A 20,519-nucleotide genomic window follows, 5' to 3' on the forward strand; every position below is an offset into this window, starting at 1 on the left:
CCTTTTTTATTGTTTCAGTACCCTCTTACTGAGGAATTTGAAGTGCACTGAACCTGTAAATATATTTAATGTTCTGCATACTTCAATGTTTACTTGGCACTTCAAGACAGTTTATATAAATGAAAACGGATTTATAGTGGAATAATTTCCAGCAGATGATTTCCCTGCTGGTAAATCAGACTTGTGTTATGCAACTGGACTTCTGTAATCATAGGAACTCTAATACAAGTATCTGTTTGTGGCCTATGCATTTAAACCATTTCAGCAAGGAGATGTTCAATGTCCTGGTGTTTAAAGAACAGCAAAGACAACAATGCCTTCTGTTGTTCATGTAATGTTCTCTGTAACTGTTTTCACTGTATGAATAGTGTGTGTTAGGGTGTCAGTATTCTGATTCTAATTGCTTTATGGTAACATCACTTAAAGGAGTTTGCAGGGAATTGTACCTATGTCAGTCTTTATTTTTGGATTGCCCAACAAATACTGTTCTGAATCTATCACCATATTTGCATTTCTTGCAGTTTAATAAAACTCAGTTTTATTTTAAAAAAATCAGTTTGATACTTGTTAAATGTTCTCTTCCACCATATGTAGCAGTGTTTCTGCATATCAAGAACTAGTTTCTATTTTGTTTTTCTTTGCATCTGAACAGTGATTAAGACTGTAACATCACAGAAGTCTTGAATCCATTAATAATTTAAATGTCATGTGTCTCAGTTGGAGATAGATATCAGAACAGGGAAGGACTATACTTTTTAAACAGCATTCTGTGTGCCAGCTCACATTATCCAGTCCTTTTTTTGGGAATACTGCCAGATTGTGATTTTGTTTTTAGGCATCACAGGAGATTTCAGTATCTCTTGTTGGTCATAGCTGACAGGAAGAGGGTATTTGTAAGTGCAGTGTGAACATAAGAAGCCCTTGCTATGGAGTTGGGAGCTTGGGCAGTGTGACTTTGGCTGAACCGAAGGTGGCTGCAGCCCTGAGCTGAGCCACGAGGCTGTTTGGGGTAACAAAGCTGCTGCTGTGGGGCAGGAGTCCTGGCTGAGGTGGGGAGCTCAGGCCCTGGGGAACCTCAGCATTTCCCTGCTGGGAATCTTGATCTTAGTCCGTCATCCGGTTGTCTTGGAAGTAGAGCTGCAGAGGTAACTCTACAAAGGAGTATTATTCCACCTAGTTCTGTATTGAAAATTCTGTCATGAGTATCCTCATCTTCCATAGTGGTGTAATGACTTCTCTTTGTGACTTGGTCGATCCTGAAGGATGAACCTGTTTTCCAGGAAGGGAAATAGGGTGCACAGAAGCAGGCTAGAAGGAAGAGAGCACAGGAGCAGTTTGCATGAAGGAGTTTGTCCAAGAGGCAACCAGAGGCCCGTCAGTCTATAGGGACCTTGCTGAACTGGCAGGTTAGCAGAGACTGGAGCAAACCCTTAGCTACCAGCAGGCCTCACTGTTCTACTGCTGTGTGCCCCGGGAGTTCTGGACATCTGGGAGTCAGCAGCAAAGTGATTGTATTGGACCCATATTGCAACTGTTTTGTCAGCTTCTACCTCCTCACCCCAAGTATTTTCAGGTATTTTGATTGAAACCAACACTTTGGCAGGAAAATGGGAGGAAGTGCAACATGGCAGTATGATGCAGGGTGTTTTCCCAGGTACAGACTAAATCTAGTGGATTATATTACTTTCTGCTAAGTATTCCCAAACCCTCCTCATCCTGTAAATTTGTATGATGGATGGCACTACCTGGAGGTTTTCCTGTACGTGCAAGTAGCTCATAAATGACACTGGTGCTTTCTGAATGTCGGAAAAGTGTGTCTCTCCTGTAGAGTCCCACAAGTAGTTTTTCAGCATAAAAAGCTGTATTCTCTTTTTCTGTGTGGGTAAGACTGTGCGTGGTCTTTTTCTGGCATTGATTTATGTAAAAATGAAAATAGACCTGCTTAAGTCATCCAGTTAAAATTTGCTTTTGCATTTCTGTTGCTGTGGTGAAAGTTAATTGTGCTTTGCTGCTTGGTTCTCTTCAGGGCCAGCTATTTATGTGCTTGTCTGTGAGAATGTTTCTCTAGCACAAATCAGGTCACATGTTCAGTGTGATGCTCTGTGGTACGGGCACCATTTCATTAAGATGTCAGAAGTGGTCACTCCCATGAGAGTTTCTTGAACATTAACCTTTTTGTCTTTATTATATAAAGTTGTCAGTGATGAAGCAAAGAATATTGTGTCCTGCCATGATGTGATTCATAAAATTAACCTGACAGCAATGTTTTACCAGCAGGAAGGCTCAAAGCACCACTTAAGAAGATTGCTTTAAACTTTGATTTTAAGGCAGTTGTCAGTTTTCTCTTTGTGCCAGTATTTCATTGCTTTCAGTATAATTGCCATGTGAGTTGTTTGCAAATCCTGAGCTCTTTCAGCCAAAACAGTTTGCCTTTTCTGGGAATAAGGACAGGAGAATAAATGCTTGCTGCAAAAATGCTCTGGTAGGTTCCAGCATCTCCATGTGTAGGGCAGGGCTTTGAGGTCTGTCAGGGCTGTGTCTTCCATCCACCTTAAATCACGTCGTGCTAAACTGGGCTGAACATACAATGGGAAACTTGCAAGAAGGACTTTGGAAGAGTGAGATTTGGGCTTGTGGTGTCTGCTCCTTTGCTGCTGATGTGCTTGTGATACAACAGAGGTGGTAGGATAAATAAATCAAAAGGAAACAAAAAGGGCAGTAATCACACATTTTTAATCCACAAATGTGATAATACATAATATATTTAAGGTGACCTGAACATTGCCCATATTTTAGCAATGTTGTTACATACCAAGCTACAAGTACAAAAGTAAGCAATGAATACACAGGATATGCAAGTATGAGAAATACTTGAAAACATACTTTTCCTTAAGGCTACTCAGATTACTTTTAAATAAAACAACAGATGTTCAGCTGGTGTGTTTAAAATACCAGAATCTGAATATTGATACTTGCAACACACAAAAAGTCACAAATACAGGATATCCCTTTCCTTTAGACATCTTGAATAATCTCTTTTTCTGGCTTTAAAAGAAGAACCCAGGTTTGTTTGCCACGAATGAAACACACAAAATCTGACATGTGCACTGGGACAGGAGCATTGGATACAAGAAATACTGTTCAAAAGCATCAGCTGACAAGTACATGCTTGGAAGAAATGCAGGTAATGAGGCATGTAAATATGGCTCTGCAACTGGCTGAACTTGCAACCCCAAGTGTTGCTGTTTCATTTCTGTGTTGCAAAGGAGTTGTCCGTCTTCATTGCTACTACGTCTACTTTTAATGGTTAAAGGAACTATGTGGGGGAAATTTACACCGTTAAAAACTGTTCTGCCAATGTCTTTCACTTTTACTGTGCTTCAAATGAGTTCTCCTGGGAACAGGTAAAAATCCATCTAGGACAACCCAAGTGAGTACATGACCTGGGTGTGTGTATTTGCAACTGTATAAAGTATGACAGTAAAAACTGTTGTTGCAAGAGATAAAGGATAGTTATTCTGGGGTGAGGAAAGACAGAAGGAGAATAAGAATTTTGAACAGTTTTCTCTTATACCATAGTATGTGACAATTTATTTAAATGAAAAACATGGGTTTTGTCTTATCCTAAAGTAATGAGTGATCAACCCTGTAAGCTTCCCCTAGAGAGGAATGGCTTTCAAATACATTTTCTGGTCTTTGTCAATGTTCAGATGCATGCATCTTTCTATTACAGTATACATGATATGGAAGGTGTTACCCCCAGATGATGGCACTGGCTGCTCTCTGTGTCAGCTGAATGGAGAGGGCTCCTGATACTGCAGTATCAGAGATAGAGATGAGTCTGGAGGATAAAATGGAGAGGACAAGGAGAGATTTCTGAATATGTTTTTTACTCTGGGTCAGTTGGCACTTACCCAGGTTCTGCAAGTGGCAGCTGGAGCATCTGCTCTGCTCCCCCACTCCCTGTGTCCAACCACGACTGCAGAACCCACTCTTTCTTTGCAAAATGTTTTCAGTTTGAAGACATCAGTGTATTTTATTTCAAAGAAAAAAAAAAAAGGAAAAGTCACTGAAAACATTCTGAACAAAAACTCACTCCAGAAACTCGCCAGAGTCACTAAGGCTGTTCTCTTTTGACTTGTGGATATGCTACACTCGGAGGCACTGCAAGAATAGTGGATGGGTTCCTTTGTATCCCACCTCTGATTACTGTAGGCACAAATGTCATGGGCACATTAAACCAAGAGTTGTACCTAGGCTGAGTACTTTGAGGATCAGGGATGTAAATGTTGGTGTCTTGGTCATGCTGCTCCTCACAAGGGCAATTTCAAAATCTTCACAAAGAGTATTTTGTTCTGTCAGGCAGAACAGTAAGAGCAGCACAGCCTTCAGCCTGACCTCACCTGATGTCACCCAGTACACAAGCCCTGGGAGCTGGGGAACTGCTGTACTACTTTATTTACCTTTGAGCTCGAACCACTGAGCTGCTTTTCAAGTTAAAATCAAACCTTCTCTCTGTTGTTAGCAGGTATAAAACAAAACTGATGAAACTGTTGCTTCATTGAGCAGTTCTTTAGATTTTCTCCCACTTCAGTTTGTATGATGTGTTGTTCTCCTATTAGATTTATATACCATGTAAAATCAGAGATGTTTTCTCATATTGATTCCTGATCCTTTTGAAAGGAGTGAACTTAATCCATTACAGCCCTACTTTCTGTCAAAGCTTTTTCATTTGGCGTGGAAATAATAAAAAATATATGCACCAAGGGCCTTGGGGGTAAATTCCATGCATTGCTCTTGCCTTTATCTGTGTGTTTTTACACAGCCATGCATCTGAGTTTACTTTCTGTTTGCATGTTCAGCCTTGAACACAAAGCTAGCGAGATCATGGTGAGTAGCAATCTGTTTCTGAACGATATACATCAGCAGCCTTGTTCACTCTGCTCCTTGGAAAAGACTGAATGATCTGAACAAAACAGTAAAATCGATAGCTTTCTGATTTAAGTTTTCCACTTCATCATGAGCCTGGTGAGCACATTCTGGGCCCTGCTGGGGACTGCAGTAAGACTGATGGGGAGGAAGCTTGCTTGCCTACCATGGCTTATGAAGGGTGGCCAGTTCTAGAGAGAAGTTTTTGGTTGGTTTCTTGCCTTTGAGCGCAGTTTCAAAGAACCTTCTCATCAAGTAGTTTGTTGATGCCATTGCAGATCTTTTTGAGGTATGGCCGACAATCCCCGTCCAGGCTGTACAGGGCAGACAGAAACTCCACATCTGCAAAGTGGTTGAAGACGTGGTTGATGCGCCCGTGGGAGCGCGCGGTCAGGTGTCGCCCTACGAGTTCATGCACGAGGTCTTTGCACTCGTTCAGCAGTTCTGCGAGCACGTTCCTGTCAAAAGTGTATTCGACCTCGTAGAAGCTGACGATTGTCATGGCAGTTTGGTTCAGCTTCTTCCTGAACTTGTCTACAATCTCCAGCTCTTCCTGGTTGAACTGATTATTTCGATAGAGGATCCCGATTTTTATTGCCACTTTGATCAGGTCTTTCATAATTTTATGGGCTTCCTTTTTGTTTCTGGTGTGTTCCTTTGTTACTTTGTACAGCTCATCGAAGATTTCACTGCTTGTGTCATCGATGAGCATGTTAGCCATGGTTTTGGTTGCCATTTTACTCAGGATCTTTTTCTGGGCTTGCAGTGCGAGATTCTTGGAGCTGAAATAATCGGGACCTGGTTTGGGATAGAAAAAAAGGGGAAATGTTAATTTTATTTGGTGAATTATTTTTGCAATGATTTAAGAAAAGTAGAACCGATATGCTTAACTGAGACCTGGCCTGTGGCACTGACCAGAGCAGCCACGGCTGCAGGAACACTCCCAACACCCTCTAGCCAGGTAGGTATCCTTGGGGTTTCACACATGCATGTTTCAGGTCTTGCTGTCACTGAGGGCTTTTGCTTGAAAATAAAGAACAGAATATTCTGGCAGGGGATATATATGCTGATTCTTTGATAGCCTTTTAATTTTGTAGTTCAATAGGAAAGCTTTCTTGGCAGAGAGATCCACTGAGATGCTGTGGTTGAAATAATACATAAAATACTAGAGACAAGCAAAGTGAGATAGTGGCAAGCAATGCATGAACCTTCAGAGTTACACTCTGGTCATTGGGAGGCACTGTTGTTCCACGGCTAGGCTAAGCAGCTTCACGAGCATGGGTTTATTTTGCCTTGATCTGTAGTATCAATGCCTTCCTCTTTTGTTACCAGTTTGTAAAATTACAGAATATGATTTTTATAAAATGTTGGTGCTTCAGTGCACGCGGTTCCTGCCAGACAAAAACATCTGAGCTATTTGCTCTACAGTTATCAAATAAATATTAGGGATTTTTGATTTTTTTACTCATATCTGCACCTTTCACTCAGCAGAGCACCTGAGCACACTCCTGCTGGGCTTTATCCCATGAGCTTCTGTAATTCTTGGTAGAGATTAATCTGACCTTCCTCTGTTCTTCACATTAATGTTTGCTTCTAACTGACCCTCTGTGGACAAAGTAAAGGAAATATGGATATGAAAGAATTATCCAAGTTAATACAGGGGCAGCAAAGCCTCTGTTGGCTCAGAGGGCACTTTATCATTGCAGCCAGGTGGTGATGAGTGTGTGTATCTGGGGAGGGCAGCCAGTGAGCTCTGAGTGATGGCAGAGTGGCCTTGTTCCAAGGTTCCTTGTTCTTGGTCTTTGTTCCAAGACACCTTCCTTGCCTTTCCCTGTCATCTGCTCTCAGTCTCTGCTCCTGCAAAGGAGGTGCCCATGTCTCCCTGCCAGCTGGGACCTCACTCTGCTCACCACCACACCACAGCCTTGGCTGCTCCAAGGGGGATGGAGTTATCCACGTCCTTCACCAGCTGCTGGGAAATCAAACCACTAAGAGATTAAAAATGACAATAAAAATCAAATCTTCCAGTGCTTATTTGATTGTGGAGCCTCAGTGAGTCTTTAAGTTGGTGGGGTGGGCTCTGAGGCCCTCTCCAGCCTTCAGCACACGAGTGTTGTCACTCGTCCCCGTGCTCCCTACACCCTCATGCCAGGACAAAGGGGTGCTGGCTGCCAGTGCTCACTTGGAGTAAGTAACACTCTGAATCCAAAGTCCTCTGGTTAAATTCTGACTTTCAAGTTGGCTGGAACATTGAAGTTGTCATCTTTGTGTGCTGCTGAGCAATGTTAAAGAGTAACATTTAATTTCAACTGAACCACCACCTGGAAAAAATAATTCAATGTGCTTAAAAGAATTGCCTGTCATTTGGAGAGAAAATTGTGGGGCTGAGCTGCTGTCTGGAGGAAATAGAAAAACTGTGATTTAATCTAGAAATGATAAAACCAGGATGAAAGCATTCTTTCACTTAGCAGTACGTGAGTATATAAATAGTATCCGTGATGAGTAATTATGTGCATTTGACACACTGAAATGGTAGATTGTTAGTGTCTGTTTCTGTAGTAAGTGTTTGCTATTAATCAAGTGGATGCAGTTGTTCAGTATCTGGTGTGATCAAAACCTGGAAATAATTGCAGTAGATTTTTAGAATATTAATTTTACTGAAGTTCACAACACTTCAGCCTCGTGTCCCTTTGCCCAGGTGAGAGCCCAGCTGGCTCGTGCCCTGCCCAGCTCTGCTGCAGGGAGAGCTCTGCAGAGCTGCTGCAATTCTGTGGCTCGACACAAAGCCAGCAGTTGGGGTGAGCGAAACATCCCGTCCCCATCACACAGCCCAGGGGGGAGCTGGGACCAGCAGAGCCACCAGCACCTTAAACACAGACACATCCAGCTGCCCTCCCACCTATGTGATCTCTGAGACACAGCTGGATGCTGAATTAGCACATAAAAGCTTCTGATGAACTTTTAAGAAGGGAGGGATGTCCTGCACAGAAAAAAAAAGTATGATATATGTTCGTGTACCCAAAGTCCTGTGTCTTATCCACAAAACTGAGCAGTGGGACCTTCAAACGTGGGTCTCTTTCCCGGGACATCCCTGGGTTTGGCAGCTCAGGCAACGGTACCACAGCTCCCAGGGAAAGGTGCAGGCTGTGAAAGGGGCAGCACAGCTGGAAAGCATCAGGCCAAGTTTAACTGAATGTTAAGGCTGGGATGTTTTTCCATGGCGAGTCCCAAGTGTGGGATCTGCTATTTAACAGCATGAGTCTGAGCTCCTGCTCATCTTTCTAAAACTAAAATAAAGATGTATTGTTGTTTTGCTGCTGTGGCTCCCTCCCCACTCTGTGCTCCTGTCTCTCCATCCCATGCTCCCATGGCATGTGCATTCCCCAGGCATGCCAGCCCTCAGAAACCAGGCACATCCAAATCCTCTGTGCACGCTCTGCTCCCCTGGCTCCAGGGTGCTGCTCTCTGCACTGCACGGGCTGTAGGAGCTGGGAATTACTTTCTCCACCGTGGCTGCCATGTGCCTTATCCCAGCCGGCTGTACCAGGCACAGAGGTTCCAGCGGGCAGGGGCAGAGCCTGGGGGGACACAGGTTGTTGTGCACTGTGGTGTCTGTTAGATACAGAAGCTGCTGCCCCGGGCCCTCCACCGTGTCAGGAAGCTGCTGACGAGCTCGGGAGGAGGTGAAGGGCAGCGTTCCACCTGCCCCAGCAAGCTGCCTGCCTGGACACTGGGCTGGGCACTCTGCAGAGCCTCGGCCGTGGCTCCGCTGCCCGAGCCGCTGCTGCCGGGGGCAGACAGCGCGTGTGGGAGGGGAAGAAGGCAGCCAGCAGCCCGCTCGTGCATCCCGACAGCGGCGCGGGGCTGTTCACAAGGGGCTCTGCTCGAATTCAGGCTGTGCGTGTGCTGGAGAGCCAGACAGGCTGTTTGGATAGATTGGATTCCTGCCTCCAAAACCACATTGTGCTCAGACACCCAGGTGACGCCCTGCCTTTCAAAGATCACAGGTGGTTAGCCACATGATTACGTGCAGGCTTTCGTGGGGACAGCATGTTTACCGTGGCAGCCTTTTCTTACTGCAGCACATTGCTCACTACAAAATACATCTTCACCTCCTACATACAGCAATTCTATTTTCTGCTTTCCTCCACACAGCAAAACAAATCAGCAACAACATCATAGATGCTATTAGCTTTCAGGAACATTACACCAAGGCTAAAAATGAAAAACGACCCTCCAAGCACACTGCTTTGTTGGGTAGTGATTAGCTTCCATTATAGAAAATCTGACATCTTAGTTTTTACTAAAGAAAGGGCCAGTTCTGCCTCAGATCTGCTCTCAGCCTCTCTCTGTCACCTCGAGAGCTGTGTATGATAAAAGCTGTTTAAAAAGGCCCTCGTGACGGTATTGATCCCACAGCAATCCTCCATCCCTCAGGAGCTGCAGCTCTTCAGCCCCGTCTCCCACGGGGGGATGGCGAGTGCCCAGCTGTGGGCAGGAGGGTGGGCAGAGGCTCCCTGTGCCCAGGGAGTCCCACGGCCAGGGCAGGCCACCACTCCCCACCAGTGGCCGCCCAGCTCCTGGCAGGCGGTGCTGAACGTGGCAAAGAGGTCTCACATCCACTAAACTTAATAACACGATTGCTTAATAACAGAGTTGCTTAATAACAGAAGTGCAGAAAAAGTTTGGCAACTCTAGTAAGAGTTTTACATTTTAGGAGTTTTTGAGACTGAAGTGCAAGAACATCTGTAATATTCTCCAAGTATTTTGATTGCAGATGGCTGTACCAAATACAAAATGGTCAGAACTAAATGCTCAGCAATACTATTTTTATGTAAATCCCCATTCAGCCTCTCTGTACAAAACACACGGCAAATCCAGTCAACCAGAAGATGCTCCCACCATGCCGAGGAGGGAGAATGATCAACATTTGCTGGAAGCAATTATGAGGATATGGAAACCAGCCTCCTGAGCACATGAATCCATTTCCCTCCCAGTCAGCCACTTACTCAAAGCCGTAATACCATTTTGCAGCCAGGATATTTTCTCCCCTGGCTAATGGCTGAAAGTTGAGTTGAAGTGAACTCTGGAGGGAGTGTGGCTTCACCACAAAAGAGGAGAGAGGAGGAGTTGACCTGAAGGGTTTCTGTGGAGGTTGTCCAGTGCATTTTTAATTGTATCAGCAGGCTGGCTTGGAGAAAGGAATTTCACCTGACACTGGGAGCTGCTACCCCAGTGCCTGCTGCAGCTTGTCCTGGGTAATCAGTTACCTCATTGGCTTCACCTGCTCTCAAGTGAGACACACGTGGAGCCTCTGCTTCGTTTCCCACCACGCTGAGCGTGGCCCCAGCTCCCAGCAGTCGGGGTGGCTGTGTTTTCCAGCCAGGGAGTGCATGGAGTAGGGTACTGAGTAGTCTTGAGAGCATCCTGAAGAGGTGAGTTGAGCTGTTTTAAATTAAAGGTCTGAGCTAAAGTCATGAAGAGGCTGCAGGTCTGAAGCAGCTTGGCAGGAATGGGAGGTGATGGGCACCAGAAATGGTTCCCTGCATCTGTGCTCCAGCTGTACTGGAAGTGAGCAAAGGGCTGAATCTTAACTGAACAAGATGGAAATGCATAAGAAAGTAAAGATGATGAAGAGGCTGAAATATTTTTAATACTCCTGAATCTTCACTTTTAAAATGCAGCACAGCTTCTGCAGCAAAAGACAGGCTTTAAGAGTCAGCAGTGCTGCTGGAAACGTGGGCATCCCTCCAGCTGCTAGCAGTTGCTCGGGCTTGTGGGAGATGGACCAAGCCAAGGGCCAGGCATGCTCTCAGAGTCTGCTGCAGTGTGAGATAGATGGGTTGTGAAAATTGTTGTAGGAATGTGCTGTTTTAATGACTTGTGTGACCCAGTTTGAATGCACCTGTGTATTTTAACTTAGTGATATACCTGCCCTTGAGCCGGGGGAGTCTGGGAATGGCAATGAGGCAGCTGGGTTGTAAAGCCCTTGTAGTGGATATCTGAATGGTGAATCCAGCATTGCTTCTTGTGTTGATAATTTACTGTGTTGCAGCTTGCTTCTTTATAACCTAAAGAGTTGCCTGTAGTGGCTCCTTTTCTTGACAGAAATACCAAAAAAAAAAATCTAGTTGCTTAATTTGCATAATTCAGGCAAAATATTAGAGGAAATGAGCTGCAAACGTGTGTGTTTTATTTCTCCATCAAGTCTCACTTACACGTTATAAGATTGATCAGAAATGTGAACCGCAGGACTTAGGATTTCAAAATAGCTCTAAAAGCAGACAGGAAAAAAAGTCCACTAAAACCACTTGTCCTGTAGTGTTTTAATCCTGAGCAGCCCGGGCACGAGCTCTGAGTGTGTGTATTACTCTTGGACAGCTACAGGATCACTGCAGAAGAAACATTCAGTGTTTCCAGTAACTTTAAGCCAAGAAATCCAATAGACCAGATGGAATACATCAGCTTTCAGGGAGGGCCAACTTAAACATGTGTAAGCACCAGGGGCCCAGTGCTCAAACTTTAACACTTCTAAATTGTTACTGTGAGCATAAAAGGGTTGCTCATATCCGCACTGGAACAGGAGATTACAGACTGATAATTATATCATCCTGGGAGAATGTACCAGTACCCAAACGTCTGAAAGCAAAAGCTGGACCTGCTGGAAATGGCAGCGACAGCCCTGTACAGAGGAAATATGACTGAATGGAAAAAAGACCATTTTTCCTTTCAGTGCTTTAGATGAGCAGCAACTGTGCCACAAGAAAAGGCACTGTCTGGGAACCTGGGGACTGGAGATTCCAAAGGATAGTCTTATTTCTGCTGCTGATTTGTATCTGGCATTCACTTTTCTAGCACTATACTGGAGTTGCCTTTCAATACCTGGAGGAGGTGGTGGAAGGCTGGGGGGCCCCTTCTGTAAAGAGAACAGGAGCAGTGCAGCGTGAGCAGATAAACTGCTGTCCTCTGGGTGATGCCTCCAGGAGCCTGTCCAGGGGACAGGAGCTCAGCTGCAGTTTTCATCAGCTCTGATGGAGCTGCCAAGGAGGGTCTGGCTGAGCTCTGCCCCTGGTAGCTGGCTGGGAACTGAACTGCACGGCTGTGTTCCTCTCCTGTGTCTGAAAGCAGTGGCTGGCAAGAGGTGTGTGGATGACAGCACTGTCCCGGGGCTGAGCCTGGCTCACAGGGTGGAAACCCTCCCAGGCACTCCCTGGAATATATGGCACAGCTGACAGCACGCTGGGATTCTGTATGGCTGCTGTTTGACATTACAAATGAGACATTAAGCTTGGCCATATCCTGCAAACTCGCATCCAGCCGGTGGCAGAGGAAAGCACTCCCTGCCAAAGGGGCTCAGGGAGGATCCCCTCTGTGCACTGCGTCCCACAAACCAAAGGGCTGTACCTAACACATCTGGTTAGCTCCTGGCAGCTGGCAGGGAGTGTAAGTGATGCAGAGCCTGCACAGCACCCTGAGGCACGCCCAGGGTGTGAGCAAGGCTTTGCTATTACCTGAAACTGCTCGGGAGGTAAAGTCTGTCTGCCAGGAGTGAGAGTAAAATGCTGTGGTGTTTGGGTTTCTAAGCTTTACTATACAACTAAAAGAGGTTCTGTTAAACTGACCACTGTATTTTATAAACAGGTTCAAAGTCTTTTGATGTCAGTTCATTAAGCTCATGGCAAAATTCGTTGAAAAGAGTGACCATCCCTGTCCCAGAAAAAGCTCGTTCAGCTCTGCCTGACACTGCCAGAGGAAAAGCTTCCCCACTGACAGCAGAGTTTTGGCAAGGGAAGATTGGTTACTACCCCTTGCAATGACCTATTGATCCTGTTCCTGTATTTTGAGACAGGTGTTTATGACTACATTAGTGTGGGGGTTTTTTAAATGCTAGTTTTACTCTACAAGACTTCTTTTGACCAAAGAGGCCTGGAGGCATGCCCAAAACACTACAGCTGGATCTTACTTTAGCATGGGTAGCTCACAAACCCCAGCAGCCCACACCTTGGTGGCACTTGGGGACATCTTTAATTGGCTGGGAGTTTTTTGCCTTCAGATTGTCTGTGAGGTTTTTTTTTTCCCTCAGTACAGGCTCTATAGAAAATCCTGGGCAGGAACTACTGAAGAATTTAACTTCAGTGTCTGAAACACTTTGTGTTGAAGGTCCGTTGCCTTCTCCACAATTACCACATTTCTTACATTGTCCTTTCAAGAAGACACAGCATGGAAAAAAGAAGCTATCATGGGGACTATGTGGCAAAAATACCCAATTAGTCAAATAATTATTATCTCTATAGGAAAATTATGCTTGTTTTAATGTCCAGCCATGTAATTTTCACAACAGGAGAGTAACGAGTTCTTTGATATGTGCTAAGGGGTTGTTTATTGCTTAGAAGGGACAGAGGCTCTTGGGGAGCATCAGGCATATAACGAATGATAAACAATTATCTTGTTAAGGAATGAAGGCTCGCAGGCTTCTTTGAAAGGATTCAACCACCACGTTCTTCCACACTAAAGTAACAATTACCCAGGAAAGAAAGGCTTCTCTTGCCAAAGTATTGTTTAAAAGCCATGTGAAACCTTTCAAGCTCTTGCAGCTGTCCTGCTTCATCCAGATGCAATCGTCGCAGCAGCTTCTCTCTGTCAACGATCTGTAGAACTTGCTTGCAGTGGTTCCAAAGAGGCAGATTTGTTCTGAACAAAAACTTTGAAAAGCTGTTTGAACATTGTGACACTTGCACAGGTCTTGGGGGCTTTCAGTCCAGTTTCTCAAATGATTTGAATTCTTGATCAGGATGTATATGGTTTTCATGTATTCTTTTATCCCCTCCTCTGGCAGGCTGAGGGAGAGAGGAAGGCTGTGGAGGCATCTGTGCTTTTGTGGGCTTGGTGCTTGGCAGTTACCACAGGCACCACTCCTGGTTAACGGGAGGGTCAGATTTCCCTGGGCTTCTGCAGCTCAAAAGCTTTCTATCCCTTCCAAAGAAGTCTCTTTAGCATGCAGGAGCTGGTTGTTCCCAGTAGGAACAAAATAATATGCTGTTAGTAAAGCAAGGCCCGGCAACATCAGCCCTAAGTATTAAACAAGGCCTCGGTGCAATCTGTGTGCTTTAAATAGTTAAAGTGCAGCTATGAACAGGCTATTGGGTACTGCTTCACCAATTTCTATTTTTTCCCCCACCCATTTCTCATCCTCTCAGGAAGAAAATTTTGAGGGTTTATTTTTGTGCCTTCAAATTGCTTGCTGTTGCACTACACTGCTCTTTCTCCAGAGATAAAACGTCCTTGCCTTTTACATAGAATAATTCTATTTTTGGCTCCAATATATTAAGAATGGCATGAAAAATAACCACGTCTATGCTCTGGGGATGTACAAAATTCCATGAGAAAGCAAGCAATCGGGACCCTAAGGGTAGCTGGTCTGAAGATGCCCTGAAACTGAAATAGCCGACAGAAAATGGGAAGGGGGAAGCAATTCTGCTACACCAGGCCAGGGTGAACAAACTCCAGAGAACCCACACCAGGACGCAGCTGCAGCAGGTGTCCAGCTGCTGCTGACCAAGTGGTCATGGCTGTGTGAGCTGAGCTCTGAGGAGGGGTCAGCAGCTCCACCCCTGCAGAGCTGTCCCAGCCACGCTGCTCGGATGCTCCCCTCCGTGGGACGAGGCTCTCTGCAGTGTGAGCAGCACAACTGTCCTTCACTCTGCTCGTGGGGCTTTTGGCTTGGCTTTTAAACACAGGCAAAAGCCCTGACAACAGCACTGGATCTGCTCTGCTTGCATTGAGTGCCCTGACACAGTGAGAGGGCTGGGTGGGCTGGGTAACACCTGACAGGGTGTGTGGGAGTGGGGAGAGGCCAAGGGAAGGGGGGTGGAGGGGAAGACAGGCTCTTGAAGCTTGATTTCAGTTAATGGCATCCGTGTATCTGGCAAATGAGGGAGATACTGTTTTATGGACAGAGTGTGCTGCTGGTTTCCTAATTTGGTACTTGGTTGCTTGACCACTTGGTTTTGAACTAAGAAGGTGATGGGTGGAGGGGGAATAAACCAATGCCAGATATCAGGTACAACTGGAAAAACATACTGTTGGTCCCTAAATAAAAACCCCAGAGGAGATGTTAATTCCCACACTTAATTCCAGCCAGGCTTCCCAACTCTGTTTATACCAGAGAACAAATTCAAACGAGGGGAAGGTGAAGAGGACAATAATGGCAAGAAATGTCTGACAGCAGCGCACTTTGCTAAGTCAGGAGCAGACGCTGCAGACTGATCACAACATGTTTAACACTATTAATGAAACAAGGTTTCCTTGGCCTTTTGCATAGACTGTTTATTGTCTAATTTTTATTCTCTGTGCATGTGTTTTGGGGGAGTCAGCTAAATTAAAAAAGTATTTTGAAGATGCTGATCAGTGCTCACAACTCTGGAAGGGGAGGGCTTACAGGTTATAGCCCGTTTGGAGCAGCTGTTTGACAGTGCACAGAGAGGCACAGCTGTGGCTGTCTTACAGCTGGAAGGGTAGGACTGGGATGTGTCACTAAGCAAACAAAAGATGTCAAACCTGCTCCAGCATAAGAGCCTGGTAGGAGCATAAGGGAGCTTCCAGTGAGGCTTATCCTGTGATGGATTGATGTTCCTTAACAGATTAAACTACAAAAAAAACCCAACAAAAACCCCAAACCCCAATCCTCCCCCTCAAAAAACCCTCAACAAAACAAACAAAACTCCCTAACCAAACAGAAAGTCCCACTAAAAACCCCAACCCAAAACTATTGCTGGAAGTGGCTCTGCAGGTGTGTAAGTCTATTAGTAAAGAAATGGTTTCCTGAACCCTCCCCTTGAGTCATGCTTAGTTATATTGTCTGTGTCACAGAATCATTACTTACAAGGTATGTGGGTGCTGCTTGTCTCTGTGTATTTATCACAGCTTTCACTCCCTCCGTGAATGCAAAGGCCTGGATTTGTAAAGGCATCTAATTTATCACTGACTGCAGTCCAAGATTTTAGCTCCTATCCTGAGAATGTGCAGGAGGTAAAAAAGGACTTAAACAGATCCAGAAGAGTTGCTGCAACTTGTGAAGTCTTTTGGGGTAAAGCAAATGCTCTGCATTAATTCATGGCTCCCACTGCCAGTGGCCCTCCTTGTGCCTTCCAGAGCAAGCATCCCTTGTTCCCTCTGCCCCAGTGCTGTGTCCCATTGCAGGGTGGAGACAGCACCAGCATTTCTGAGCCAGGTGTTGAACTGTTACAGCAGGTTTCAGGTGCAGATCCAAGCTCCACTGTGGCAGTGAGGGTTTTGTGGCTGCTTGAAGCAGTTTTGTCTCACCCAGCCCCAATTAGCTGTTGATTGTGCTGCAGCTTTACGAGCCCAGCACAAAACCAGATGGGAATGCTGCTTGTGCAAGTTCATAAAAGACCTAAGACCGTCCTTCCTTTCTGAGCAAGAGCTGCTGATAATATCAGTTTCCGAATTATGCCTGCTCTGGTTTCTTTTAACTCATTTGAAGGTTTTTTTGTTGTTTTTTTCCACCATTTCCTTACAGACTTCTAACAGACAATCCCATCGTGGCCTTGCTGAAACAAACCCTGCGTGCTGTTTGATTATAACCACCAGGACTGATACTGCAGAATCCACCTACAGCGAGTTTAGTTCAGGGGTATAGCTGTAAATGAACTAGTGGTGTTACAAGTTTAAAAGAGAAAAATTATTTTTAAATGTCATTGGCTTCTTGCTGGCAAGCAGAGACCAGTAAGTTCCTTTTCCTTGCAGTTTAGGGGTTTTTCCCCTTCTTCAACAGAGAGGAGATTAAGCCTGAGCTATACTGAAATAGCTGCCCACATATGAGCACTGGAGCTCTGCAGAGCTCTACAGGAAAATCGAACCTCAGTGTGTCAATATCCTCCATGCAGGGGGAAACCAGGGCCTTGTTTTCTGTCTGAAAGCACTAGGAAAGTATTTGTCAACAACAGCAAAGATGAAACCGAAAAGACAGAAGACATGAATATTTAGAAAGGAGTTCACTGTTTAGTGTTGTTCCCCAAAGAGGACAACAAAACTAGAAGAGTCTCCATGTACTTATTGCTTTAAACAATGCTTTACTGTTTGCCTGGTTATTCAAAAGAAAAGACATTTTTACAGTTGCAGAATGTTAGGCTGTGTAGAATCCTTGAGTAACTTTTTTTCCCCATTTTTTTTTCCTTTCCCCTGTCCCTAGAGAAGGATTAGCTGCTGGGGAGATGGCCAACCCAGATTCTGAATGGAAAACTCCTGACCAAAGGAAAAAATTAATGCTGGTCAGTGCAGCTGGGATTCATCACACTCTCCATCTCTCACAAGTTTTTGAGCATCTGATTTGGGATTTATTGGTAGGAACGTGTTGCCTTATGCCTCAGATATGATCTATAACCCTGTTTTCCTTGAAAATGAAGTCTGATTTGGACTTTAATATATCCTTTGGGTGATCTGCTCCGCACTGCTTGTCTACAGTGTCAGGTCAAGCATCTGATCAAGCTGCACAAAGTAGCAGGAATGAATATGTGATGACTTCCACCCCTGTGGAAAAACAAGACACAGGCTAAAATATCTATCTATTCCACATGAACCAGACCACCTGCTGTATTCTCCATACTTGTCCTCTGCAATCCTGCCATAAAAAATGACCACTGTGGAAACCTTAGTCTAGGCTAATGAAGCTGAGCCTTACAGTACAAGCAAAAGGTTATTTCCTTTGGAAGGACAGAACACCTGGGAAGGTAGAACTGCAGGTCAATTCTGTTCCTCCTCGGTTCAAAATCTGCACAAATAATATCTGCCAAAACTTACAGTGTCTTAGTGTCTTACACCAATGAAAGAAAAAGTCCTGAATTTATGGTGGGGAAAAAAAAAAGCAGGAGAAACCTGACTACAAATGATAGTTTCCTTGTTATGGGTTTAAACTAAACTGCTAAGCATGGCATCAATATCTTCACAGTGAGGTGACTGACCCAAGCAGCACCAAAAGCAGCTGACAGTCACAGCTCCTGCAGAGGATAAACACTAATGGAGATAATCTGGTTTTGTACTTTTACCTTGTTCGCTGTGTGTATGCATACTGCAAAACACATCATGCCAGGAGGAAAACACTGATAACAGGGATGCTTTTGCTGTCATCAGTCTCTAATAACACTGTAACAGCAGTGGCTGTAACCACCCGTGGTGCTGAAGTCACTCTGAGTACAACTCTTTATTTCAGGAAAGCAGAAATGGAAAAGATGCTGGGAAAGTACTGAAATGGTCAGGACAGTTCTTAGAAGGTCTGTTTCATTATTCTGAGGCATGTGAGTAACAGCAATGTGTTGTGTGGGGGTTTATATATATATATATATATATATATACGGATGTATGTATGCACATGTACCCTCATTATATAACATTGCAGCTCCAAGGAGTCAGGACTGAATTTGCATAGGAAAAAACCAAAAATCACTGCCTTTGCATTACCTGAAGAAAAGCCTGGCAGGACAAACCTCAGCAAAGAGCACAGACAGACAGAAGGCGCCGTGCTCGCGGTTCCGGGGGCGCACGGGGCCGATGCGCGGGCGCCCAGAGCAGCCAGCGGGGCAAGCAGAAACCAAACCCCGGAACGCAGCAGCAACGTCGGTCTCTGCAGAGAGGCTCCACAAGGCCCGAATGTGGCCCAGGCTGGTTCCCAGAGAGAGGAAGGCAGCACAGCCCACACGCCGTCGCCATCGTGCTGCTCCAGCTGCCAGCAGAGCTGCTGCCCTCGGCTCCGGCTGCCGGCAGTGCCACGGCTCTGAGGAACGCCGAGCCCGGCAACAGAAACCCGCTCCAGCCACACACCTGGCACTGCTGAAGGGAGCTTGGGCAATGCAGCCCTTCCTTGATCTCCAGCATGGGTTTTTAGAGTATCTGTGGTACCTGCTGAAGGCAGAGGCACTGGCCTGTTACTTCTCCTTCTGGAGCCATTCTAAGCATAGGCAGCTTCTTGAGGCTGACCTAGAAAGCTTCCAAAGGTGAGTTTAGACCCATCTTATCTCTCCTGGAATTGACATGGTATTCCAAGACTGAACACCCTGTGGAACGTTCTCAGATAGACCAGCAGCCACCTGAGGGAGAATACTGCTTACTTTCCTCTTGCTGCTTTGCAAGACTTGGTGTGTCCTTCTTTCCTAGAGAATTAATCCTGCATTTCTTAGTCCTGCTCGAGGGCTCTACTGGGTTCAGTGCTCTTTCTGCCCGAAGAAATGTGACAAAATCCACTTCTTGCCCAGCTCTCATCAGTTCTGTAAGAAAAAACTGGATTTTGCCCAATCTTATGTTTCCCATTCAACTTTTTATACAATGAGGAAAAGTGTTAATTCCTTTCTTGAAGAGGGATTTGAGCAGTTCTGGCACATTCTGCTGCAGACAGGCAATGCCCAGAGAGGACTTTGCCAGGCAGGGATGGGCTGGAGAGAGGGAGGTCTAACAAGCCCTATCACAGACTTGTCTAGAGAACTGGGATTCCCATGCTCCTGCTTTTGCAGGGCTCAGGTTTCCCTGCAACGAGGTCTGTCTGTCGTTCCTGCTCGTGCTCCTGCCATTGCCATAGCATAAGCCAGGGACATTCACATCTAAGTACACACAAGGAATGAGCAGAAAGCAGAGAGCCTTTGATCAAATGAGACATTTCTGTGCTTTTAACGGGAGACAGGAGCCTTAAAAAGGAATGACTGTGTATGTGTCATTCATTGCTATTATTTCATAAACCCAAATAATCTCGAGATTCCTGTGGGTTTGCACCAGAAAGCCTAGAGAGTGATAATGCAGTGTTTGTGCTCTGAATATAGGTATTGCTCACAGGGAACAAACTGCTGGCAGGAACACTTCAATAAACTCTATCATCAAGCTGAATGATACTCTAAAATAATTATTTAACCTTTACTAACAGTCATTATTAATTTGATGAAGTTTCCCAGGATGCTTTAAGCCAAAAGAGAGAATGTTTGCAGTCCTCTGCACAGAGACATCACACATTACATATTCAACAGGAAAGGTCTGGAAGAGGAGCCCTTTTGTTTATTCTTATTTCCTTTTAACCAGTGCTAATCTGAGCTGCTAGTCTCATGCTGTTAAACCCTACACTTCCATATAGCTGAAGCCTCCCTTGGCAAATAACTGAGCAGCAATTTAACCCAGTGGGTCTCACCTTAGAGAAGCTGGGTTTGCTGCCAGAGAGAGCTGGCCCGCTTTTCTTTTTTAGTACTTTTTTTTCCCTTTTCCCCACCCAAGTCTATTCAAATAGTTTCTTTTGCAGCAATCTGTTCTCTTCCTCTGGGCCTGCTGAGGTCCCCTTGGCATGGTGCTATTCAGGCCTGCCTGTGCTCATCTGCATTTCCTCAGCTTCTGGCAGCACTGGTCCCTCCCTGCCCACAGATCTCTCAAGGTTTGTTTCAGGAGCAGCACTTCCCCATCAGTCAACTGTCTGCCTTTCTTCAAGCCTAAAGCCAGAAGATGGTTTGCCACTTGCCCCTTTTCAGTATTTTCTCCCCAAATACTAAATACTCTCATGCTTACAGAGAAAGCACACGCAGCAGCTTTACCCTTCTGGCTTG

At 45.2% G+C, this 20,519-nt stretch overlaps 1 protein-coding gene across 1 annotated transcript in view; it reads right to left on the minus strand.

Annotated features, from left to right (window-relative positions):
* Positions 1–2,714: 2,714 nt before the first annotated feature.
* TNFAIP8L3 (TNF alpha induced protein 8 like 3) overlaps positions 2,715–20,519 on the minus strand; it is a 46,005-nt gene continuing 28,200 nt past the window's right edge. Inside the window, 1 exon segment of the mRNA XM_032122393.1 lies at positions 2,715–5,727. Coding sequence (XP_031978284.1) covers positions 5,165–5,727 — 563 coding nt within the window. The 3' untranslated portion in view covers positions 2,715–5,164.

Source organism: Corvus moneduloides, chromosome 13, assembly GCF_009650955.1.
Source record: "Corvus moneduloides isolate bCorMon1 chromosome 13, bCorMon1.pri, whole genome shotgun sequence".
Taxonomy (NCBI): Eukaryota; Metazoa; Chordata; class Aves; order Passeriformes; family Corvidae; genus Corvus; species Corvus moneduloides.